This window comes from Lepidochelys kempii, chromosome 9 (assembly GCF_965140265.1).
Source record: "Lepidochelys kempii isolate rLepKem1 chromosome 9, rLepKem1.hap2, whole genome shotgun sequence".
Lineage (NCBI taxonomy): Eukaryota > Metazoa > Chordata > Testudines > Cheloniidae > Lepidochelys > Lepidochelys kempii.
In genome coordinates, this window is record NC_133264.1 from 102,304,063 (window position 1) to 102,328,969 (window position 24,907).

At 56.1% G+C, this 24,907-nt stretch overlaps 1 protein-coding gene across 3 annotated transcripts; it reads right to left on the bottom strand.

Annotated features, from left to right (window-relative positions):
• Positions 1-388: 388 nt before the first annotated feature.
• SLC7A3 (solute carrier family 7 member 3) lies at positions 389-18,230 on the bottom strand. Of its 3 annotated transcripts, none has more exons than XM_073358622.1 (12): positions 18,156-18,230; positions 9,720-10,128; positions 8,941-9,099; positions 8,573-8,753; positions 8,025-8,137; positions 6,281-6,503; positions 4,631-4,770; positions 4,435-4,537; positions 3,261-3,472; positions 2,033-2,199; positions 1,593-1,701; positions 389-1,021 (listed from the first exon to the last, which is right to left on the bottom strand). In XM_073358622.1, the coding sequence occupies exons 2-12, from the start codon at positions 10,087-10,089 to the stop codon at positions 888-890; spliced, it is 1,911 nt and encodes a 636-aa protein (XP_073214723.1). In that variant the 5' UTR covers positions 10,090-10,128; positions 18,156-18,230; the 3' UTR covers positions 389-887. The 3 variants fall into 3 exon arrangements, with proteins under 3 accessions (XP_073214723.1, XP_073214725.1, XP_073214724.1); XM_073358624.1 differs by lacking the exon at positions 18,156-18,230 and adding an exon at positions 18,058-18,079; XM_073358623.1 differs by lacking the exon at positions 18,156-18,230 and adding an exon at positions 10,848-14,655.
• Positions 18,231-24,907: the final 6,677 nt, after the last annotated feature.

Below are 24,907 nucleotides of genomic sequence, written 5' to 3' on the forward strand. Positions count from 1 at the left end.
GCACTTAAACCCTGGGAGATCTGCAGACCAGCAGAGGTAAAAGCGCCATTAAAGGAGGTTGAGACAGTGCCAGAGGAAATGCTACTGTTGGATGCACTTAATTAAAATAACGGAACAGGGCTCCTCAGAGACACATGCCTTGGTAACAAAGCCTCTAGTGTCTGCGTAATTACCCAGGCCTCTGTCTCCCCCTAACACCAAACCCTCCCCAGAAAGAGCCTCTTCCTCTTCTGGGAAAGAGCCCTGTCCAGTTTGCTGCGTGCACCTTCCCCAGGCATTCCACTGCACTGCTTCGGAGCAGCCACTTTCCAGCTGCCACAGGCACATGTGGACGGGGAAATAAAACAAGCATCGAAACAAGCCACCGGAGGATCGAAGGAGCTGGATATTTAAAAAACCCTGGAGTTTAATAGTACAAAAGCCAACATTTAAAAACGACTCTATACAAGGAGCGAGTTAGGAACCATGGAACACTGCACTCGATTTACATAAACAGACAGGAGAGAAAGGCAGCCCCCAGCCACATGGCCGGACAGAATAAATATAGCTGCACTATTTACACGGGGGCCTCCTGTCAGCCAAAGAAAGCAGCATTCCTGACACACAACAGCGTCAAATGTAACAACCATCCAGGGGAAGGGAGGTTGGCAGACGACTGGCCCCGTCCCAAACCTCAGGTTGGTTTGGGATTTTAACATCCAGTTCATTAGGGTAAACAGAGGACCCAACTGGGCTTTGCCACATGACCTCATTTCAGAATCCGTCTGACCAGGGCTTTGCATTCTTGCTCAGTTTGCCATTCTGCTCCATAGAAAGGAGGGGCCAGGAGGACAAGGGCCTTCAGGGAGTCCAGGTTGCACATGAGAATGCTCTGAACATCCTCAGTCTCAGACTGTAGCAGCTTCAGGGCTGGGACCTATCCTGGAGAAGTGCACAGACTTGCCCGCTGTGGAATGGGATTTATTTTCATTCTTCCCTCCTATGCTGTTCCGAATTCCATAGCCGAAATAGATAGCAAAGCCTGCAAGGGAATTTCAGCATTGGAATCAGTCCCCAGGCAGCCCAAGAGCCACAGGAACCTGCCACCCAGCCCTGGCACACCTTCCCCAGAGCCCAGACAGGCTAAGGGCCTCTCGCTTCCTCCCCCAAGCGCTGCCTCCCTCTCCCTAGGAGGAACAGGCCTGTCCTAGTGCTCTAGTGAGATGCAGGCAAGGTCCAAACCCCATTTCTGGTGGGCTCTAGACAAAGAGTGGCCACAGCAGGCAGATTAACGTCACCCGTTGCCAGCTGTTGACTCCAGAGGGCTCAGCTCTCAGCATCTCTCACACAGTGGTAGGACACTGCGGCACCCTGCTGCTTCTAGACATCTCCACAGCAAGGTGTGAAAATCAGGGTGGAACAGGGCAACTGGGCCCCCGTCAGGCAGGGATGGAGCTCCTCTGCCAGGCCCAAGCCCATCACCAGGTGAATACTGGGGAGTCCAGCCCTTGTAAGGTCCCTCTTATGGGGCTTTTCATGAGGAGGGGAGGTGAAGAGCGAGAGTCCCTGCCTCTGGGCCAGGCCACGATGCCCGGAGCGGTGTGTTCGCTTACCTATGACCATCCACACAGCAAACCGGGCCCAGGTTCCGGCACTCAGCTGCATCATGAGGTAAACGTTAACGAAGATGCTGAAGAGCGGAAGCAGCGGCAGGAAAGGCACCTGTGAGACAAGAGAGGCTGAGACACTGCTGCTGTGGAGAGGAGCACAGCAGGCAGACTGCCCTCCCCTCCCCGTGCTTCCAGCCAAGGGGGGCCACCCAGAGTCTGTCGCAACCTGGGGACTGAGACGCTGGGAACATTCATTCTTTTGTCCAATTATCTGGCAGCAAAATCTCCAGGACCCCAGGCAGCTCTCTGACAGGCTGTCTCCAGGCCAGATGGCCCTGGCTGCACCCTCGGCCAAGCTGCCAGCAGCGAATCCCTCTGCCCCCAGCAGAGGTTGCCATGGAACCGGCAGTGGTGGGAATCTAGCTCCTGGCTGTTACTCTTACTTTGAAAGTCAGCCGGGTGTTGCTCTGCGGCTGCCTCCAGACAATGACGGTGGAGAGCAGAATAAGCACCAGAAGGACCATGCAGCCTAGGATCCAGCCCACACTGCCCTCCAAAAGGTCGTCCATCCCCTGGGCCAGGAGCAGGCACAGGATGGTGATGCACAGAGCTGCAAGAAAGGAGAGGGATGTTGTGCTGTCCAAGCAAAATGGCTACTGCCACACTCCCTGCTCTGATTCCAGCCACAGCCAGCAGGCACCAGTGTGGTCATAGCTGCCGGCCAGGTTTTATTCTCTAGGCTGCCTGCAGATCCCTAGAGACCAGCTGAAGAGCCTGGCCTCTTCTCTTACCCAGCTCCACGTGACTGGAGACAGTTTCCTTCCAAATAAATGCACCCAGAAGCCCCGGGGCAATCAATAAGCACTTGCATAGCACTCTGCAAACACTAGCCCTCCGCCCCGGGCGACGGTCACTGTCCCATCTCCCCATTTCGTGGATGGGATGTGGAGTCCGGCATTTGTGCTACTCCTATAGGAGACTCCTGCTTAGACGGGAGCGCTGAGGGCCAGCTTCTCTAGTCCAGCAACAGAGTTAGTGACACGCCTTCATTAAGGGGGTAACGCAGCACACCCAGGTGCACTGAACCTTTAGTGTGTCCCATTAGTTCCTGGCAGTCGGGGGAGACCTGCAGGGTTTCTCAGCTCCCCAATCCTTCCCCCATGCGCTCCACGTAGGATATGCCTGAGCAGTCCCAGCCTAACACAGACACCTCTAGCTCCACGCTGACGGCTGTCGAGCAGGTCTGCCTGTGAGCTTTCCCCAGGCACCACCATTCCAATCAGCACTCCAGGCTAGCTGCCCCCGAGCCCAGCAGGGGGCACACGCCCTGGCCCAGTCACTCTACCCCACCCATGGACTCAGCAGGCCCCCCATCACATCTTGGGGACCCTACAGCAACCCAGCAGCCCGTCATGGCAGTGACACCCTGGGAGTTCTGCAGACACGTGCAGTGGTTGTGTGCTCATCCTGTGCTGAGCTCCGGGGCCACACTGGAAAGCCAGAGCACGTGCATGACAGGATGCTCCTGTGTGGCTTTGGCAACAACCCTGCTCATTTCCTGCCTTTGCACACATCGCAGGCCTGGATTTTGTCTGAGACCCAATTAAATCAATCGCTGTCACTTCCTGTACTCCTACCCGGCCGAGGCCAGGCGCGTCCTGGCGCACTTACCAAGGGCCGCAGTGCTGACGTAGACAATTTTCCCTGACAAGCTGGTTGGAGTTTTGCTGCGGGGGTTGAAGAGGCACCTGCAGGTGAACCCCTCCTGCAGTGCAGCCTGGGAGTCACTGGCGGAGGGGTTCATGATCGCTTTCTCCTCCTCGTTTCCATTCGGCTCCACCATCTCCAGTCCCTTTGGAGAGCTCAGCTGATCCAGCTGATACCTGAACCAAACCCCAAGTCAGTGGTGACCCAACAGCTGTCAAGCTGCCTCCAGAGCCGTAGCAGATTCTGGTGCTTCCCTGCCAGGGCACTAGATTCTGAAAAGCTGCATCCAGGCCAAGACTGTCAATGTGCAGGCTGCAGCCAAGTCCGCTGCCAACAGTGACCAGCTGGCCCAATGCAGCCTGGCGCCTTCATCAGGCTTGTGGTGTCCGGGCCCACACAGGGACTACATACCACAGCGTTCAGATGCTTCTGGATGTGATTTACCATTACCACCAACTGGGGTAGCTTTCACAAGGCTCGGAGCCTGGCCAGCCTGGCACAGATGCTGGAACTAGGGGTGCTGGGGGGGCTGCACATCCCCTGGCGTGAAGTGGTTTCCATCATATCCAGGATTTACAGTTTGGGTCAATGGCTCTCAGCACCCCCACAACACACACTGTTCCAGCACCCCGGCAGCCTGGTGACTGCTCAGGCTCTGCTCCATTGAGTCCCGAGTGAGGAGTCAACAGGGAAGGTCAGAGGGCGAGTGTGCAGGAGAGCTATATTCACAGGCCGCAAAGCTCAGGGTGCATGAGTGGCCTGTGATGTCAGCCAAGGTTCCCCTGCCCCTCCTTGTGGGGCTTCTAGAGCACAAAACGCCTGGAGCCCTCCCCTCCTGGCCCGCCCCCAAACACACACCGAGCATCCAAATGGGGGAAGGAAGGACAACCTCCACAGCCTGGCTAGGGCCAGACCTATGCCTGTCTCAGAACCAGCTCCTGCCATATATCCCCATGGGGATAGCTGCTGGCTCCCTGGGGCAGCTTCTCTCCAAGAGGCAAGAAATGGCTTTTCTGGGCAGGGGGCTTTGGGGGCAGGAAGCTCTGGCTGCAGCACACGCTCTCCAGCATGTGAACCAAGCGGCCCTGTTCAGAAGGCAGCTCATGCTCCAAGGGGCCAGCTGTAGGCAGACACCCACCTGAGAATCAGCACGCAAACAGAAACCAGAGAGTACGCCAGCAGAGTGCCGATCGACATGAGGTCCACCAGGTCCTTCAGCTCAAACATGAGCGCCATCAGAGCTGCAACGTAACAGGGACAGTGTGAGCACAAGCCCTGGGCTCGCTCTCCAACAGGTCACACGAGCGGCCAAGCACAAGCAAGCATCTGCTTACCAGCAACGATGCCAGACACAACAGTGGCCACCAGGGGAGTCTTTGTCCGTGTGTTCACTCTGGAGAGGAACTTGAAAAGCAGTCCGTCCTCTGCCATGGCATAGATCACTCTGGGCATGGGGAACATGGAGCCCAACAAACTGCAGGGAGAAAGATTACACCAACACATTCAGTATTTGCCGCTTCGATCCAGACCTCTTGCCACCATGCCAGTCACTGTGGCCTTTTCAAAAGCACTGGGTAGTGAGATTAGCCAGAAGGACTCTTCATCTCTTGTCTGGTCCCTTTAGATCACAGCTGGTACATTCTGATCTGACTCTTGGAGTTGGCGTAAATTCAGTGGAGAAACGTAGCGGATGCCCTGCTGATGGCTGGTGATAAACACACACGGGGGGGGGAGGAGGAGGAGGAGGAGAAGAGAACACGGACGACCATGTTTGACAGTCAGCAGTGGGGCAGGGTTCTGTGGTCTCATGCTCCCCACTAGATTCCTCACTGAATGAGGCCAGATCGACACATGGCACTCAAAGCAGAGCAAGCGCTTCCCCACAACGGGTCGCACAGTTGAACTAAATCTGTTCCTAAGCCAACCCAGCTCAGCCAGTACAGTTCGGGCATGTAGACAAGGCCAGTTAACCAGAACCACACAGATGTGACATGGAGCAGGAGCAGCCCCAGAAGCCATGGCCAGAACTTAGTGCTTTTGTTTCAATTTATTTTGTTGCACTGATAAGAACAAGTTCTTACCATGAGCCATGTGAATGGAACTTTTAAGCACAGCTCTCAGCACATCAGAACCATGACAACTTAAAACAATGTCGCAAATGAAGAGGGGTGTGTGAGGAACTGGCCACAGGAGGGAGTTCCTTGGGGCTTTTCCTGAAGAGCAGATGGGCTGACAAGTACCACCCACCCCGAGAAACAGCCTGCATTGCATGGACGCCTGGTTTATATCCACGTGCTGTGGTAGCAGGCAGACAACAGGTTTTGGGGCTTCCATACTATTCAGATAAACAAATGGCTCAGACCCAGCGATTCTCATTTGCTAGGATCTGAAGCTGTAGAAGAGGCACAAATTATGCATTTCTGGTGGGCTTGGGCTATCTCAGAGCAAGTACACAGATGTCAGACAAAGGCCTCTGCTTTACATCGCTTGAATTCTGTTGCTGTGAGTTCCCACCACATGAGTTTCTCATTCTTCTGGCCATTGGCTGCATGGAGTCAGTGCAAACGGCATCAAGTGCCTGTCACTGGTTTCTTCCCAGGTCACTCGTGACCGGTTCCTGGGGTGCTTGGCTCCTCAATGAGGGCATAGGCGCGTACTGGGCCCACAAGGGCGAGCTGTCTGGGAGGGAACGTTCCTGTCCGGGGCTGCGCAAGGTTTTGCTTTTCACCCATATACACTAGAATACCAGTACATTTTGTGACTGCTGCTTATACTGGTTTAAAGCTACAATTGGTTTAAAAGCTACAAGCCATAAACAATTACTGCCACGTTGTGGAAGGAAATGAACCTCTCCCCTGGCCATCTAGCCTCCCGCACTTAAACACCGTTAGCCAGACACCATCTTCATCATTTCCAGAGCCAGAACAAGATTTGGGGAAGCTGTTACTGGAGCAGGGTGCTGGACGAAGTCCCGAGTTCCTTACCTGGTTGAGAGTGCACAGAGAGATCCAACGGCTACAACGTAACGGGCAGGCTCCCAGCCCACACCTTTGAAGGCCTCGGGTAGGGGACTCTCCTTGTTCAGCAGGTAGTAGGGCACCATGAGGGTCAGGGCAGCAGAAACTCCAAAATATGCCACAAAGCAGATCAGGAGAGACACAATGATGCCAATGGGGATAGAACGCTGAGGATTCTTGGCCTCCTCCCCTGAAAGAGGAGCAGAGATGAGACCTGGAACACAAACATCTTCCCTCCCCTACACATCCACACGTGCTGTGCCACTGGAATGTGGTAAATGGGCCTCAGAAACCCCATTGCCGCAGACGAGCGGAGATGAAGTCAGCTTCAGAAGAAGTTTCGCTTTGCTCTGAAAGCCCAGGAAGCTGGAGAGCCTTCCCAGTGTGCCCTAGCGTGGTGCTGTCTGCCTGAGCCTGCCCATAGCTCCAGGGCCTCCAGTGCGGCTGCTGCCCTGAGCTTGGCTACACAGTGAAATCAGCAAGCTGGGTCAGCTCCAGAACCTGGGCAGAACCCCAACGCTGCCAGTCATCAGGCTGATTTCACAGAGCTGCTGCGAGTGTGCGAAGCAGCAGCAGAGGCAGGCATTGGGGTTATTCCATGGGGCAGGACCCTGAAATGAAACGCACCACCAGCCACAAGCCGACATGGAAGAGGGAGCATCCAAGCAGGCCAAAGGTACAACACCCTAGTAGAAATCCCAGCACTCTCCCCTTCTCACAGAAGAACCAGTCAGGGCAGGGATTATCACAAGGCGACTGCCCAGGGATGTCACCATGGAGCCTCCGCTACAGCTAGTAGGTTTAGGGCTCTGACGAGGGACGTCCGGTACGTTTTCCAAGCCCCATCTGCCAGGCCAGACAACGCTGCAGAGTGCTCAAAAAGGGGTGAACAGGCACAGTAGGACAGGGACTCCTGGGGCATGAGAACACCCTGCTCCTGACACTGCCGCGGTCTCGGTTCGGTTGGGTGCAGACATGGCGAGGGCTGCATTGAGATCCTGCCGGCTTGGGGCCTGGGGCCACGCAGTGAATCTCACTGGGAAGCCTGCTCACAGCATTTCCTGGCCGTGACGGGAGGAAGCCGAGGCTCTCTCTCGGCAAAGGGCACGTTCTCAATGAACTCGGGGATTTAGAGTAAGTTACTGTGGGTTGGGCCATCAACACCAGACATCCCAGCCACAGTCCATACGCTCGCCTCCATGGGCCTGCCACTCCTAGTAGCATTCCCAGGAGCCCGCACACATGGCAGGGAGAGCAGACTCCAGGTTGTGCACCAGAAAGCAGACGACACTTCAGGGAAAAGACTCCATCTGCCTGCTGGGTGTCTTGTCATTAAATGGTGCAGATTGTTTACAAGAACCAGTTTTCTAGGTGCAGGCTGGTGAAATCTCATTGTACCCACAGTGCCAATTACCACGGCTAAGTCCCCATGTTTGCAGAAAGGCTCATAAATCTGAGCATTTCCCAGATCAGGAAGTGAAGTCTCTGCTCTTGGCAGCACCCAAAGGCCTACAACACTCCACGCTGGGCCATGCAGGGATCTCAGAGAGCTGATCCTTTGGCTTGGCAAGTGCAGCTGCCCGCCCACACCCACAAATTGGAAATTCTGCAACCAGAGATCACTGCACGAAAGATGGTGACTCACGGGGAGAATGTGGGGAAATACCACATCCCAAACTCCCGGAAGATAATGCATAAGTAGCTGCTTTACCTGTTGTAGCGATACAGTCAAATCCCACAAAGGCATAGAAGCATGTTGCAGCTCCAGCGAGGATCCCTTGAAATCCAAAAGGAACGAAACCCCCTGATCCCAGGGAGCCAATGCTGAAAGAGGAAAGACTGGTCATTGTTCTGGAGGAGTCTCCGTTGACATCTACCTCCTCTGCCTGCTGGAGACAGAGCTGAAAAGGCCCTGAGCAAATGCTACATGCAGGTTTCTCACACTGCATCCTGTGTAAGGCATCCCAGCCATGGGAGCAGGTGTCTACAGTCACCATCAATATGCAGCTTAACAGCCTGCGACAGGCACAAACCAGACAGTGCAACTGTCAACTGCAGGGGAAGCTGCATGGCACACTCCCTGCCAAGGACAAATCCAGGATAGGGCACAGCCCTTTGGAACCTGACTAGCTAGGGGAACACCAAGCAGCAGCCAGAGCGGGCATGGACAGCGCAGCTCCCTAGGTAGGTACCAACTGTGGGCAAAAAGCTGGGCTCCCGCTAGAGGGCAGAATTTGGGGAGTGGGATGTTCCACCTACCTAACGTCCTGGCTGGTGGCCATGGCTGAGTGGTTGTAATAGTCTTCTTCAGACAGCTGCCAATTCTTGACGCTTCCTTTCACAAAACCAGAGATGATGACAAAGCAGAGAACCAGCAGGTTCACCGCAGTGAAGATTTTATTCACTAAGGCAGATTCGCTCACGCCAAATGCCAGCAAACCTGGGGAAGGAACACAAGAGGGGATAGGAGGGGCAGCACCAGCTACACTCTCCCCACGATCAATGCCCCTGGGCCACACCCTCCCCTCAAACACTCCCCTGGGGCTAGCACCAGCCATGGCCTTCCCAAACTCGCCTGCCCATGCCACAAAGCTCATGTATCTTTACAGAGCTCTGGCACCTCTCACCTGTGAGCAGCAGGATCAGGAGTAGTGCGAAGAAATCTGGGTACTCGGCTAGCACACCCGGCACGTGCAGGGAGGTGCTGTTCCTAAAGAAGACTGAGATGTGGTTGCCAATGATATTGTCAAAGGAAGAACTCCAGGCCCGGGCAACACTCGCCGTCCCTAGCAACCAAGAGCAAAGTTGCACGTTAACCAGAGAAGCCTCTGCCCCCCACCTCCTTCCAAGTGGATGTCAGAGCTGTGGAGACCCCCCCACCCCGCAGCACAGGGAGCCCAGCTCTACCACCGAGCACCGGGAGGATACATGCCTTTGTCACGAGAGCCCTCGAGCACCATCACCCCAGCACTGCTGTGCCTGAAGGTAAGAGCTCGTGGGGCCTCCTCTGGGATTGCCATTCCTCACCGCACCACCCCTAAGCCTTTGGCTCATTGCACTGCTCTTTGGGCCTTGGCAACACCAAGCATGGCCTAGGCTGGGGTCACCAGAGAGGGGCTCCCAGCACTGTCTGGCCTGGCAGATGAACCCTGAACTCTGTCCCAAGACCCCCGTGCTCCAGATGTCCAATAAGCACAGCCACCATGTGCACGGCCTCAGAGAGCCCCCATCCCGGGAGGGCTTGGCCAGACCCTCCATCCCAGCAGTGACACCTCCCTGTGATCAGCAAACTCAGGAAGTTCTCCCCTGCCCTCCACCCGCTGGAGTGTTCAGGGAGAGTCTGCCCCCGTTCACCCCAAGTTCCTCCTCTTCAGCAAGCCTGAGCAGCTTGGCCACCATTTCGTACCTATCACGTAGGACAGGATCAGGTTCCAACCAGTTGTGAAGGCCCAGATCTCTCCCACGGTGACGTAGCTGTAGAGATAGGCAGAGCCAGTTTTGGGAACCCGGGCCCCAAACTCCGCATAGCAAAGCCCAGCCAGCACAGAGGAGAGTGCAGCAACCAGGAAACAGACAACAATTGAGGGGCCGGCTTTTTCCTTGGCGACTTCCCCAGCTAGCACGTACACGCCTGCCCCCAGCGTGCTGCCGACCCCCAAGGCGATAAGGTCCAGGGTGGAGAGGCAGCGGGCCAGCCGGGAGTCCTCCACGCTGAGATCCACGATTCGGCGGCGGATCAGCTTCTTGCCAAAGCTAGTCACTGTTTCCTCAAACATTGTAGCCACTCCCAGGAGGCGTCTGACTACTCAAAACCCCTGAAAGAAAAGGTCACTCCATTACCACAAGGAACGTTAAAGGTAACAAGAGTGTCAGCAAGACTAGACGGCAGAGATCTCAAGAGCCCGGAGCCACCCGGAGCCGTCCCTACTGCAGTGCTCCGGCAACCCTGAGGCAAGGCTAGCTGGAATTTCGCAGTGACCTCACTGCTGCATCCCTGGTGAAGACAAACTGTACGGGGAGACTTTGGCAAACCAGTAAAGTGCCTGAAATCACTATGGCTTATTGCTAAAAGCAGTCAAGTCAGCAGGCTTAGCTTAACCAAGGCAGGAGGGGAGGGGGGTTTTTGGGTGCCACAGAAAGGGCAGCTTGACCCCGCATCCTTCCTGATAAGGACTGTGTTGAAGTTGCTGATGCATGCATCTTAGAAGAGCAGGATGTGCCCCAGGAATGTCTATTGGGGCCTCAAGGCTGCAAACTCTGGAAAAACCCACACCTGGTTAATCGGTAATCAGAAGGAGCCTCTTGCTTGCCCATTGGAACTGCTTGCTTAACAAGTTTTCTTTAAGGGACATGTCATTCTATTACTCATGTATAAATAAGGGGGAAAAGTTTGAGGTAGGGGGACTCTTCAGGACTGGACTCTCTCTCTCTGGATGCAACTTGTGTTTCCCAGCGGCAGACGGGCTGCCGCTGTGCCACTTGAGAGACACACTCAGCTTCGGTAATTATTGAGGGTTGGGGGTGTTTTACTAACCTCTTGCGGACGTGTGTGTAAGTGCTTGAGACTAAGTACAGTTTAGCTTTAAGTGAAAGCACTCTTGTGTTGTCCTGTTTGTGCCGCCATCTATCGGTCGGCCGGCCGTGTCTCCCCTGATTTATTTCCTGACGCCACCTCGCACAGAGCAAAAGTTACCAAGAGCTTTGGGTTCAAAGAACCCCAGGGAACAGTCCTAGGCCCCACCAACGCCTGTCAACTGACCCCGCTAGCACAGGGCGCGACCTGGTCTACCACACTGATGAGCATCAGCCCTCCTTTCATGGTGCCCATCACCCGTTACCCTGCTTGGTGCCTATTCACCATCACTGGCCAAGGATTGTTTGCCAGCGTTGTCTGCAGCCCAGCCCCCGCTGAATCAACTTCTGCCTTATTTGCTTTTCCATGGTAGGAGGCACAAACAAAGGACAGGCCCAGCAATTGTTTGTAGAAACCGGAGACTCCCCATGCAAGCACTGAACACTCCACACCCATCAATATCTAAAGGAGGGTCTCATGACCTGTTAGCTGTCTGGTGCGTACTCCCACTCCGCTTGGCAGCTCAGACATCCCCTGGCCCAACTGTGACTGTTCGAATACTCTTAGGGCGCCGTCTGTGGGTGTGGATGGCAGAGGCCAGCACAGAGCAGAACGTTCTGCCAGTGAAACAGGTAATCGGGTAAACTGGGCTGAGGCAACTTTCCCCTTGGCATTTACACTAAGCTCCTCTCCATGGTGCCTGGCCAGACTCTCAGCCCATCTCAGCACAGCACCTGCACCCCAGACCAGCCTCTCATACCAAGTCAAGGTCAGCGCTGCAGAGATTCCCAGCAAGCACTATGCTGATGATACCAACAACCAGAGGAGCTGGTGCAGGAGCCCGGGAATAGGGACAGGGTTGGGAAAAGGCCCTACAGTATAGGGTGCAGGTCTGGAAAACTTCTCATGACCTTATATTGGACCCTCAAGTAAGAACATGCCCTTCATCCAAGGATCTCCAAGGGCTTCATAATCACACAGCCTCACAGAAGGGCAGGAGAACTCTGCACATCCACACAATCCGCTGAAATCCCTGCTCACCTGATGCCCCATCTTGGTGGCTGGCCCCAAGCCCCAGGAGACTCCAGAGTGATGGAGATGGGTTACACGGGGCAGGAGAGCCACAGCGTTGACGGAACCCAGCAGGAAAAAGGGACTTTGAATTTACTTTTGGTATACTCTGCACGGTCTTTATGGCATTTCTAACATCATGCTGGAGTTAATGTCATTGGCCGGGCACATTTACAGTTGACATGTGAAAGTCTGGAAATGCCTTGCTTCAGCCACTGGGAAATTAATTTTATGGAGCAGAGTTTTCATATTTCATTTCCTTTTGGAAAGAACGTCGTACACACAGTGCCCAAAAGACCAGAATGGTGCCCCTCTCAGTCCTTACAACAAGCCCATTGCGACAGAGTCCATTTGCTGGACCTTCACTAACCATCTGAAATTCAACAAGGCAGAGCAGTTTTCAAATGCTAACATTTTGGCTGTTCAAACTCCAAAGCATTTTCCCCAAACCCCAAAGCCCAGCAGCATTCCACAAGTCACTGACAAAGGCACCGTTTTAAAATGAGATATCTGAAATGCAACGAAGTGTAGAGCCAGATTTTTCCCTTGCACAATTCAAGAACTGGCCAAACTAATCTTCAGAATGTGGTAACATGAGCTCTTTCTTACATGCCAAGTTTCAACACCAGGTACCAGGCAAATACTTAATGGAAGAGTAAAACTCCAAAGCAAGGGATTTACACTGGATTCAGACATTAGCGACAGCAGAGCAAGCCAGGACAGTACAACTCTCTCTAACAGAAACATGAACAGAGCAGGAGAGACTTGCTTTTCCAAACCATGTCGCCACAACCTGCAAGGCCAGCCCGGTAAAGGGAGATCTTGTCTATGCTACAGGTTACTTCGATATAACTTACATCGCTCAGGGGTATACAAAATCCACCTCCTGCATGACATAAATTACACCAATGTAAGCAGCCGTGTAGACAGTGCTTTGTCAGCGGGAGAGCTTCTCCTGCCACCCTAGCCGCTGCTTCCCACAGAGGCGGGAGTTATTTAACTGATGGGAGAGCTCTCGCCCAGTGGCTTAGAGCATCTCCACCACAAGTCCTTACTTTACACGGTCAGCCCTGGAGCGTAGATGTAGCCAGAGTTACAGCAGAGACTAACAATCTGCCGGAAGACGGTCACCACACCTTAGGTGCGGCTGCACCTAATTCCTAAATGAACCAGCACACTCAGAGCTTGCATTGGTTTTTTAAACCTAGCTTCCCATGACTCTTGATCCATTCTGCCTTGGAGAACAGACCCAGTTGCCTTTAACTCAGCTGTCACACAGGATGACAGATTGCTCTCTCTAAAAGAGCACAAACCAAATCATAGCAATTCCTCTCCACAGAACTCCAAGAGTATGAAGAGAGCTGTCCTGCTAAGGTTCGGGGACAGCCAGGCTTGTTCGTCCACCTGAGCACTGCAGCCCTTGGAGTGTAGGATCACTTGCTTCTTGGGCGGTATCGCTGGAATATGCAGGCACACAGATAGGATCCCCAGCAATTTCCAGACTGTCAGTTTAAGTAATGCTGATGAGGAATTACAGTATTGCTGATAGTGACCACCGGAATTATAATTACAAAATCATTTCCACTATAACCAGCTGCTTTATCATGATCCAATTCTGGCAGCAATCGCTATTGGAACTGAACTGTCCATGTTTGGCCTCTACCCAGTGGTGATTCTATTGCTGTGAAAGTGACGAACAACTGCAAGCATCTGAGCCATCCAGCTGAAGAGTCTTTTCTAGATTTTAAACTGACCACCACCCACCTTACAGGAGCTAACAAACCGAGCTGAACTCAAACCTCAGGCCTGGCCTACATGCATCCCTTTTTGTCCAACTGCATGCGGCTAGCTAGCTCCTGCACCTCCAAGCACAGCTCGTTACATGCTTCAGGGAACTCAAGCTTGGACGGTGAAGTCTGAAAACTGCAAAGATAGGAACTGCCAGAGTGGATCAGACCCAAGGTCCATCTACTCTAGTAGCCAGTTTCCAGTCACCAATACCAGATATTTCAGAGGAAGGAAGGTGTAAGAAACCCTGCGGTAGGGAAATGCAGTATAACCTGTTCTCTGTGAAGGTCTCCCAATCCCTAACAGAGATGGGCTGAAGCTCTGAAGCAGGAGGTATTACACTCATAACAAAAGAAACACGGATAGGCCATTGATAAAACTCTGGACACTTCATGTCCTAGTACAGCAGTGAACGCAGATATGAGCTATAACAGTAAAACGCCGCAATCAGAGCCATTGCAAGGGAGGAATTCTCAACTCCATCGTGGCCGTTGAAAAGCTTTGCCCTTAGCCATTCAGAAGCATATCCCAGCAAGCCAGGCTATGAGCATGACACCGGCGATCAATAACGAACGCGTAAAGCGGAGATGGGACGGAAGAACAAAAGATGGTGGCCTCGGCCATCACAACGAAGTTCAGTTCAGACTGCAATCCCAGGCACACCAGCTGTTAGCTGCCACTGGGGGGACCAGACAGAAAGAGTGAAAAATCAGGACGGGGATGAGGGGTAATAGGCACCTTTATAAGAAAGCCGTGAATATCAGGACTGCTGCAATAAAATCGGGACATGTGGTCGCCCTGGCCTCCACCAAACCAGGACGCATTAGCCCTATTTAAATACCCAGTACTTTGGTTTGTATTATTTTACATAAACTTCTGGGTTTATAAAAAAAGGAGTACTTGTGACACCTTAGAGACTAACCCATTTATTTGAGCATAAGCTTTCGTGAGAAGCTTTGTTCAAATAAATGGGTTAGTCTCTAAGGTGCCACAAGTACTCCTTTTCTTTTTGTGAATACAGACTAACACAGCTGTTACTCTGAAACCTGTCATTCTGGGTTTATCTATTTTCAGCATCCATGAGCTGCCATCCACGTTTCTCAAACAGCCATCTGAGTCAGACACGAAACAAACCTCAGCTCCAGCCTTCCAAAATTCACTGCCCAAGAAACAAATGGGCTGTTACCAGGTGGCGCCTACCAGCTGCAGTCAGGTTAAAGACTGCACAGACCTGCCAGGTACTGCACAGGACCCCAGTACCACCTGTTTGGGGGGGGACAACGGCCACGTAGAATTAAACCACACAGAAAACCATTCTCCACCCTCATGCTGCCTACAGGAACTACGCAACGACAACATCGCAACAGTAAGGCTAAGTGCTTAGGAGACCTTAGCGGGTTAGAACAGGAAGCTTTATAAGAATATACAAAACACACCAGGCAGACTCCCGCCTAACACAGTAAATCAGCAGCATTTCAAGGGACACACAACCTTCCTCTAGCAAAACTCACTTGGCCACAGCACACATGTTTCTAGCTAGTCTGCCAAAGCTGGGCAACATCTGTCTGAATAAAGACAGGTGGGCTTTAAAGAGCTATTAAACCCCCAGGAGAAAGAGCTGCCTGCCAACTGGGACCCCAAGTTTTCTCCTCGGGGCTAGGCAGTGGAGAAGCACTGCACCAGTGTTCAGGGTGCCAGCACTTGTAGGAGAGAGCAGCTGGGAGAGCATCAGAAGCCTGGGTATGCCTAGGTGTGTTCTGAGAGGCAAGTCAGCAGCGTCAATGCTAAATCCGAGTGCAAGACGGGAACACCGACTGCGCTGAGGAGTGAGAGCACTCCCTGGTGGTAAGTGCTGCACAGCACGTGTGAGCCGCCATCTCCAGGCTCTGAAGAGCCAGACTGAAACAGAAGGAGGGGAGAGAATCAAGGCAGGCAAGAGTCTGGGAAAAAGGGAGAGGTGCTCCCGTTAATTGTGCCATTCACCACGAGCCTCCAGATAAACCAGAATGCAGAGAAAGTGCAGCAGTAACGGAAGCATATTTTAGAGACAGAATTTGATTTACTCAAGCTACTGGCCCCAAAGCGCTCAACTGTAAAGAGCACCTGGCATGGAGCTGTTCCTAAAGCTGTTATTTACACAACACCTGTGGTGTGTGGGGGCAATTCCCATGGGCACCCAGCTCCCTCGCCCCGCAAAGGGGCTAGTGGCACAGACTGAAAGCATCCCATGCAATGTTGCCAATCTGAGAAGGCTACAAATCAAGTGCTATCACTTCAGCATATTTCAGCTGATCCTTCCAAGTCTCCTTCTTGTCTACAGAAAACGAATCATTTCCTTTCTGTGGGAGGTGGGAGGAAAGAAGATAACCCAGTTTGCTCCTCCCACTGCCTCAGTGCCCTCAGGTTCCACAACCAAACCAATCAGGAGCGGACGGTCTCCTCTGAAGTCCTACTCAGCCTAGCCTAGGTCGCATTCTGAAAGGGGCAGCCTGGAGCGAGCGAGCACGTCCAGCAGCAACTGACAGGAGCCAGAGCCATGCTCATGTGCTCCGTTGCCAGCCGCTCTCCTCCAGAGAAGCATTCCTGGTCCTCATTGCCATGCAGGTTTGGTACTGGAATGCCAGAAAGCCAGCCGAGGGAAACGGACATGGCAGACACTGTACTGACTCCGAAGGCCCCCTGGAAGTTTTCAGTGTTTGCTCGACACCCACGACTGCCTGGGGTGCCACCTTGTCATCGCTCGTGACAGAACTGCCTATGTGGAAGTCTTGCTGAACGCAACCACCACTGTGAGCTCAACCCAAAGCCGAGGTTAGGGCGTGAGTGACGCACTCAACAGCTTACGCTCAAATAAATTGGTTAGTCTCTAAGGTGCCACAAGCACTCCACAGAGTGATTCACGGACGAACAGTCAGGCAGGAATGGCCAGCCTGGAGCAGTGTCCCAGGCTACGACTGCTACTCTGTACAGAGGCATATCGGACAGAGGGAACAAGGCCAGGCAGCCGACACTGGAGGGTGAGGAAGGAGGCCAGGTTTCACTCACACCCAGCCGTTTCACTGCGTTGTCCCCAGTTGCAGCAGGACCCGCACAAGCCACTATCCTCATATGCTTGTAGCTATCGGGGATTTTCATACTGGTCTAGTTTTTCCCTGGTAACACAGCAATAAATCACATAATAAATGAGCACAGCTCCCCAGTCCAATGCCCACGACTCAGTTCTGCCTCCTTCTGAATTGTGATGCTGTCTGGCAACACCAGCCCTGCTGGAGCGTGACTGGGGGAACAGCGCGAGACCCCAGCACGGCAGGAGTCAGATGAAGCTAGAATTTCTTATGCCTCAGAATGCGTCAAGACAGAGCAAGAGATTTGAAGCGTGGCTGTTTCTTTTTTCCATGAAGAGGGAGAAGCTACCATGGCTCTCAGCCTTCCCAGGCTGCTGCGCCCCTTTCAGGAGTGGGCTTGGTCTCGCGTACCCCAAGTTACACCTCACTTAGGAACCACCGGGGCACAAAACCCGACACACACACAGAAGTGTGTGCTACTGCTGTGTGCTGGAAGTGTGTGCTGCTGCTACTGGAAGACGGGCCCTTTCTCAGCCTCCCCTAGGGCGAGACCCTAAACCAAGCGGGGCAGAAGCCTTGCGGCTACACTTCGGGGTGTAATAAGACACCCAGCAGGACAGACGGGGCCGGGCGAGACAGGTCAGCTCGCAGCGACTCCGCGACTGCTTCCTAAGCGGCCTCTTGCAAACCGAGGCCGGCCTCCAGGGGCGCCGCCGCCGCAGCTCTGCGGCCCCGGGCGACGCGCACGGCTCCCCGAGGGCCCGGGGGCGGGGGGGGCGCGGCCGCCCGGGGGGGGGCGGGGGGGGCGGGGGGCAGGGGGGGCGCGGCCGCCCGGGGGGGGGGGGGGCGGGGGGGGCGCGGCCGCCCGGGGGGGGGGGCGGGGGGGGCGCGGCCGCCCGGGGGGGGGGGCGGGGGGGGCGCGGCCGCCCGGGGGGGGGGGCGGGGGGGGCGCGGCCGCCCGGGGGGGGGGGCAGGGGGGGCGGCCCAGACGCCGAGCGCGGGCAGGGGGGCGGGGCGCCGCCCGCGGACCCGCCCGAAGAAGTTTCCGCGCGAAGGGCCCAGATCCCCGGGGCGCGGAGCCTCCCGCCAGCTCCCGAGCCCGGCACCTCCCGGCTCCGGAACCGGGGCGGGGACCGGACGCGCGGCCCCCCGCGCCTCGCCTCCCCCCGCTGCCCCCGCCCGCCCGCCCCTCGCCGCCCCCCGTTGCCCCCCCGCCTCCCCCGTTCTCTCCGAAGCTCGCCCCACACCCGGTGCCCCGCGTGCGGCGCGGCGCGGCCCGGCCCGGCCCGGCTGATGTAACCGCGAGCCCCGCTTGCGCGATCCACGCCGGCCCGGCCCCACTCACCAGGCGCGTCCCGCCCCGGCCGCTCCGCAGCTAATGAACGGCGAGCGCGCGGGAAGCGGCCGCTTTTCACCAGGGGCAGGAAGGGGGCGGGGCCAGAAAGCCCCGCCCCCTTGTCGGCCCCGCCCTCGCCCCGCCCGGCTCGGCTCGGCGCAGCGCAGGGACCGGGCAGGGCGCAGGAAGGGGGACCCCGCGCAGGGACCGGACCGGGCAGGGCGCAGGAAGGGGGACCCCGCGCAGGGACCGGACCGGGCAGGGCGCAGGAAGGGGGACCCTGCGCAGGGACCGGACCGGGCAGGGTGCAGGGCCCCGCGCAGGGATCGGACCGGGCAGGGCGCATGGAGCAGGGCCCCCGCGCAGGGACTGGATAGGGTGCAGGAAGGGGGGCCGCACAGGGACCGGACCGGGCAGGGCACAGGGAGAGGGGCCCCACGCAGGGACTGGACAGGGCTCAGGAAGGGGGGCCTGCACAGGATGGGGCAGGGCAGGGCACAGGAAGGGGGGCCACGCAGGGATCGGACCGGGCAGGGCGCAGGAAGGAGGACCCCGCGCAGGGACTGGACCGGGCAGGGAGCGGGGCCCCGTGCAGGGACTAGACAGGGCACAGGAAGGGGGGCCACGCAGGGATCGGACCGGGCAGGGCGCAGGAAGGGGGACCCTGCGCAGGGACCGGACCGGGCAGGGTGCAGGGCCCCGCGCAGGGATCGGACCGGGCAGGGCGCATGGAGCAGGGCCCCCGCGCAGGGACTGGATAGGGTGCAGGAAGGGGGGCCGCACAGGGACCGGACCGGGCAGGGCACAGGGAGAGGGGCCCCACGCAGGGACTGGACAGGGCTCAGGAAGGGGGGCCTGCACAGGATGGGGCAGGGCAGGGCACAGGAAGGGGGGCCACGCAGGGATCGGACCGGGCAGGGCGCAGGAAGGAGGACCCCGCGCAGGGACTGGACCGGGCAGGGAGCGGGGCCCCGTGCAGGGACTAGACAGGGCACAGGAAGGGGGGCCACGCAGGGATCGGACCGGGCAGGGCGCAGGAAGGGGGGCCCGTGCAGGATGGGGTAGGGCATGGCGCAGGGCTGACGAGTGAGACCGTGAGGGCAAAGGTGGGCTGTACGTTTTCATCGGCAAGGCGATTTGGCGCTAACTCTCGGCCCACATATTAAACACCAATAAACATCAGCGTGGGACCGTGATGATTTATAAATCATCATTTGAAATCATTAGGTCAGCCAACATCACTGAAATGAATGTGCCAACACTGTCATAGCCAAGAGCGGTGTGAGGAAGCCAGTCTTCATTCACTTTTCAAACCTAGGATGAAAAAAAGAACAGGAGGACTTGTGGCACCGTAGAGACTAACCCATTTATTTGAGCATGAGCTTTCGTGAGCGACAGCTCACTTCATCGGATGCTGGAGCTCACGAAAGCTCATGCTCAGATAAATGGGTTAGTCTCTAAGGTGCCACAAGTCCTCCTGTTCTTTTTGCGGATCCAGACTAACACGGCTGCTCCTCTGAAACCTAGGATGCTTTTTCAAGTACAAGCATTTTCTCATATCTATGCTCTTACAGTGCATACGAATGTTTCGATGTAACCTTCCAACCAACACTGCCCCTGCACTCACACCGGGGCTCTGGCTGCGCACTGTAGGACTCCCCCGTGCCTCACCTCTGCCCCTCCAGTGCAGTTTGGCCCTGTGAGCCCCTTAGAGCAGCGAGAGCACTAGAGCTGCACATCTTTACCCCCAGACTGGGTCAGACCCATGGTCCATCTAGCCCCGTGTCTTCTCATCCAACAGTGGCCAGTGCCAGGCACTTCAGAGGGAATGATCAGAACAGGGCAGTTATCACACGATCCATCCCATGTCGTCCAAACCCAGCTTCTGGCAGTCAGAGGCTAGGCACACACAGACCATGGGATTGCATCCCTGACCCCTGGCTATTAGCCCTCAATGGACCTGTCCTCCATGAGCTTATCTAGTTCTTTTCTGAACCCCATTACAGTCTTAGCCTTCACCACGTCCTCTGGCAATGAGTTCCAGAGACTGACTGTGCTTTGAGGGAAGAAGTACTTCCCAAGGTTTGTTTTAAACCTGCTGCCTGTTAAACAAAAGCCTTGAGACATAGAATATCAGGGTTGGAAGGGACCTCAAGAGGTCATCTAGTCCAACCCCCTGCTCAAAGCAGGACCAACACCAACTAAATCATCCCAGCCAGGGCTTTGTCAAGCCGGGCCTTAAAAACCTCTAAGGAAGGAGATTCCACCACCTCCCTAGGGAGCCCATTCCAGGGTTCACCACCCTCCTAGTGAAAATTTTTTTCCTAATATCCAACCTAAATCTCCCCCACTGCAACTTGAGACCATGGCTCCTCGTTCTGTCAGACCAGCATAGATCAGCTCAGAACTACACCTCCCAAAATGCTGTGTGTTGCCACTGATGCAAGCTGTCCCCTGGTGTCATCATCTCCTTCTACTCCTGCAGCTCAGATGTAAAGTGCAGCAGGAGGCAGTGAGCCGCCCTTTCGCTGGGCGCGCAGTCGGCTCACTCAAACTATCTCGCCCAGGACTGCGATATCCCATGTGCTGGAGTCAAGCTGCTGTCAGCCTGCTCCAGAGTTCCTCACTCACCTGGCTCCAGGGAAGTGGATTCACTACAAGCAGCGGTTCTCAAAGTGTGGGTCGTGACCCCATTTTAATGGGGCTGGCCTAAGACTTGCTGGAGCCTGGGGCTGAAGCCAAAGCCTGAGCCCTAATGCCTTGGGAGGCAGGGCTCAGGCTTTCATTTCAGCCCCGAGGGGCAGGGCTCACATTACAGGCCCCCAACTTGGGGCTGAAGCCCGTGGACTTAGCCTTTGCCCCTCACCCTCCCAACCCTGGGCAACAGGGCAGGCTTTGGTTCCCACTCCTAGGGTCTTGTAGTAATTTTTGTTGTCAGAAGGAGGTCGCAGTGCACTGAAGTTTGAGAACTACTGCACGACAGTGATGGAAGAACCCCTTCCATTGCTGTGTAAGTGTCTAGACTACCGTGTTTCTAGTGCAGGCACACACAGGCTTTCGGGTTCCCACCACTGCTACCCCAACTCAACTGCTGTTTGAACAGCATGTGCACACAACATAGGCCTCCAGGCCAGCCCCAATCACACCCTTCTGGCCAGGGGCCCAGCCACTTTCCATCGCTCAGGAGCCAGCTCCAGGAAGCAGAGACAGTAAAACCTGCTGAGAACCCTCTGCTCTATCCCAGGGCAGAGCTGAGTCACAGGGAAGGGAAGCAAAAGTGACCCACCCTTAACTGCAGACCTCTTCCCACACAGCTGGAGGTGGGTTGCTGCTGGGCTCCGGGCTCCATCACCAGAGGGACAGAAACAGCCACTTCCTCCTGCATTGGCTGAGATACAGAGGGACAAGCAGACGCTGTCCCAGAGTCACTCCCTGCTGCTCAGAAGGAAGTGTCCCAGACTCACTCCCTGCTGCTCAGAAGGAAGGAAACCTGCCCAGGCTGGGAAAAACCACAACTACAGCTTATTGCAAGCCCCGCCCCGCTGCCTCAGCACCATGTGTTCACATGCTCAAGAGCCCGGAAACACCTCAGCTGCCTGGATCTCAGCAAGGGGGGCCTCTAACACTCCTGCTGCACCTATGCTAACGCCCTTGGCAGCCTGTGTCCTCTGAGGCTGGCGGGTAGGGAGGCCCCTTTATTACTGTAGCTAACGAAAAGCACTCTCTCAAGCAATGCCCGCGGGACGAGGCAGCACTGCTCAGCTCAGAAATACATCTGGGGCAACGTGCCCATGCCAGGCCTGAGAAACATTCCAGTCTCCGCCCCTTGGTGCGAGCTGGTGCTCAGGTCCCCTCAGGCAGGGCCCTGCCAGTAGCCAGAGCACAAGTTCCTTGTCCTTCAGCAGGGCACCTCTGGCAGGGATCATGGGCTGGAGGGGGGCAGGTTTACCTGCCAGCAAACGGAAAGCATCTTATGGCATTGCTCCTCTAACAACAGTGGGCAGTAATTCCCAGACTCTTCCCCCACTTTAACCTCCCACGAGGGGCAAGGACCCACTTCCCCTTCGACCCAGCTTCCCACTCCTTTATTCTGCATGCTGAGCAGCCATGGGAGCATGTACAGCCCTCAGCACCTTTCCCTTGGCTCAGGGCAACCCCTCCAACCCCCCTTAGCTCAGGTGACAGAACTGCCCAGCCAGCTCCCTCCCTCGCCTGCCACGCCTTCATGGTAGCGGAGCAGCAGACTGAGAATGACTGCAGCAGACCTCCCCAGCGGGCTGACCGGAAGCTGCAGAAGTTCAGCCCCAAGGTGCTAGATTCAGAACATATGGTAATGGGTTAGTCCGGAGCCTGCCAGGCCCTCCCTTCCCAACAACTGCAGCTCCTGCTCACATGGCTGCATGCCCTGCCCTGCCTATGTTCCCAGCCTCGCTCTTCTAGCCGGGCGCTGCTCCCACGAGCACCTCTGCCTTTGCTTCCAGGCCGCCCTCGCAACACGGGCCCAGCCTGGCAGGCACCCTCGGCATTCACACCCTCCCGAGGCCTGCAAGAAGGCAGCTAGCCAACAAGTGGGTCAAGGAGCCAGTGGGAGCATCAGGTATCTAGGAGGCATGGCCAGGCTCCAGCGGCTCATTCCCTTGTCATCTGGCTGCTTGTGCTCTTTGGGGCAGCAACTGGCCCTTCCTTTTTTTGTTTCCACAGCAGAGAGCAGAGCATGGGAGCTGACGGCCATCAGCAGCAACTCGGCGCAGTCCAGGCTGCTCTCAGCCAGCTGACCTGCGCCTGGGGGCTTTACTCACAAGAGTCTGGGCCCTGGGCCTGCTTCTCTTACGGGCAGCTGGAGCAGGGTGCCACAGGAGGGGCAAAGGCACCTCCGCTGCTTTCAGTTCCCTCTTGCACGCCAGGAGGGCGAGTTCTGGGCACTGATGCAGCAGCTGGAGGGAACAAAGAGCTGGTCAGTAAGTGACCGGTTCAGCCCCCTACTGAACAAAAATACCTGGCCTTGTTTCATACTGAAGATGACTGTGTGGGTTCCATAGACACTGAAGTGAAAAATCAAATCCTGAGATGGGGGCGGGTTGTTTCAGTCGTTCCAAAGTCACTTTATTTTGTCCTAATCTATTTGCCGAATAAGCTCAGGGCCCTGCATAATGCCCCTTTGTGCAAATTTCCCATTCCTCAGACATTCTCCCAGCTCTAGAGCAGAGAACAGGGCAGGCAGGGAACAGGCTCAGGGCTGCCTGGCAGGAGGTTCTGAGGCAGCCCCAGAAGATGGCCCCGCTGAGCAGGCACAGGTCCTGGCTTGTGGAGTGAGGCATTTGGAGCCAGCGCAGGGGGAGAAGAGGGACTCAGTGCAGCAGTGGGCGAGTCTGACCAGCTGCAGTGCCCTGGAGAGAAGTCACGTCCGAGGAACGCTGTGGGTGGACGAAGGAGAAGCTAGGAGAAAGCACCAGCAGGATTTGACAACACGGCTGGGAAGCAGGGCCACCCAGCAGGCCTGAGGCGGCCAGTCCAAGCCTCTGGTGTTTCTGCAGCACCCAGCCATGCGCCAGCTGGATGTGCTCTACTGCCCAAGCCTAGGGAGCTAAGAACCGGGCCCGGCTGGATAGAGCAGTGGCCGTGCCCCAGCCTGTAGACGAGGCCTAGCTGAGGCCACACATCTGACTGATCTGCCCACCCCTGGCCAGGCTCACCAGGACAACCTTCCACACAGGAGAAGCTGCCCTGGCTTCCTCCAGCCTCACGCCCAGGGCAGCTGAGCACAGCAGGTCAGAGGCAGCCGGGTCTGAAGCCCTTCAAGCCCCAGAGCGAGGCTCAGGGTGCGTGTTCTGGCTGGAAGGCGACTAGCACAAAGTGCTGCTGTGCCACGATCTCAGAGCCCACCTGGTGGTGGTGGGGGGGGTGGGAGCAGCAGAGCCCCAGCCCCCCCAGGGCCTTTCCACTCACCCCCCGTGAGCAGTCCCCTGCTGTGGTCACACAGGAAAGGGCACAAGTACAGCACGAAGAGCTGACTGGGGGGGACATGTTCCTGGAAATCTAGTGCAGGGAGGAGTCAAGCCAGCCCCCAGAGACACTGGATGAGTGACAGAAGTGCTCTCACCTTCCTGGCCAGTTTCACAGAAGGCTTTCTTTGCCAGGCAGCATCACACTGCCCTCTCTGGCTTTAACCAGAACTAGCTGGCTCCCTTCTAGGCCCAGCCTCTGCCAGCAACCAGGACTGGGCACGAGTGGCAGCAGCCGCACGGACAGAAATCTAAGCAAAGCTCTGAAGGAAGGTAACAGTGACTGGGGCTGCAGGCCAGGCACCTCCTCTGCTCCAGGGCAGCGATCCCAGCTATACAGCTTGCAGAGACCTTCCTAGGCTGGAGGCTAATGCTGCATGAGACATGCTGGCTGTTTGCCTGCCCCTTGGAAGGGATTAGTAATCCCTCTACCAAGAGGCCTAGGCATGCCCCACTGGAGGAGGGAGTTCAGAGAGGAACACATAGGCCTCCCACTCCTTTATCTCGTGTCTCCGAGTGGGACGCCAGAAGAAGCCCAGGCAGAGAAGACATCTCCCCTTGCCCCCCCATGCTGCCTCTCCCTCCACAGGCACAGTGCTAGCAGACGGGACTTTGACTTCTCCTTGCTCAAGGCTGGAACCAGCTAGGGGCAGAAGCTTCACCCACCCCCAGTTCAGCTGCAGGAGGCTTAGAAGATGCTGTGATGACCCCATGCCGGCCACCACCCTGGGACATTTCCTCTAACAGGGAGGAAGTGAG

Excerpts from the sequence above, each read along its gene's own strand:
- SLC7A3 (XM_073358622.1), bottom strand. The coding sequence starts at position 10,089 with ATGTTTGAGGAAACAGTGACTAGCTTTGGCAAGAAGCTGATCCGCCGC. Across the intron at positions 9,100-9,719 it reads GATCCTGTCCTACGTGATAG|GGACGGCGAGTGTTGCCCGG; the intron begins GTACGAAATGGT and ends CTTGGTTGCTAG. Across the intron at positions 4,538-4,630 it reads TGTGTCTGGCATCGTTGCTG|CTCTGATGGCGCTCATGTTT; the intron begins GTAAGCAGATGC and ends GTTACGTTGCAG.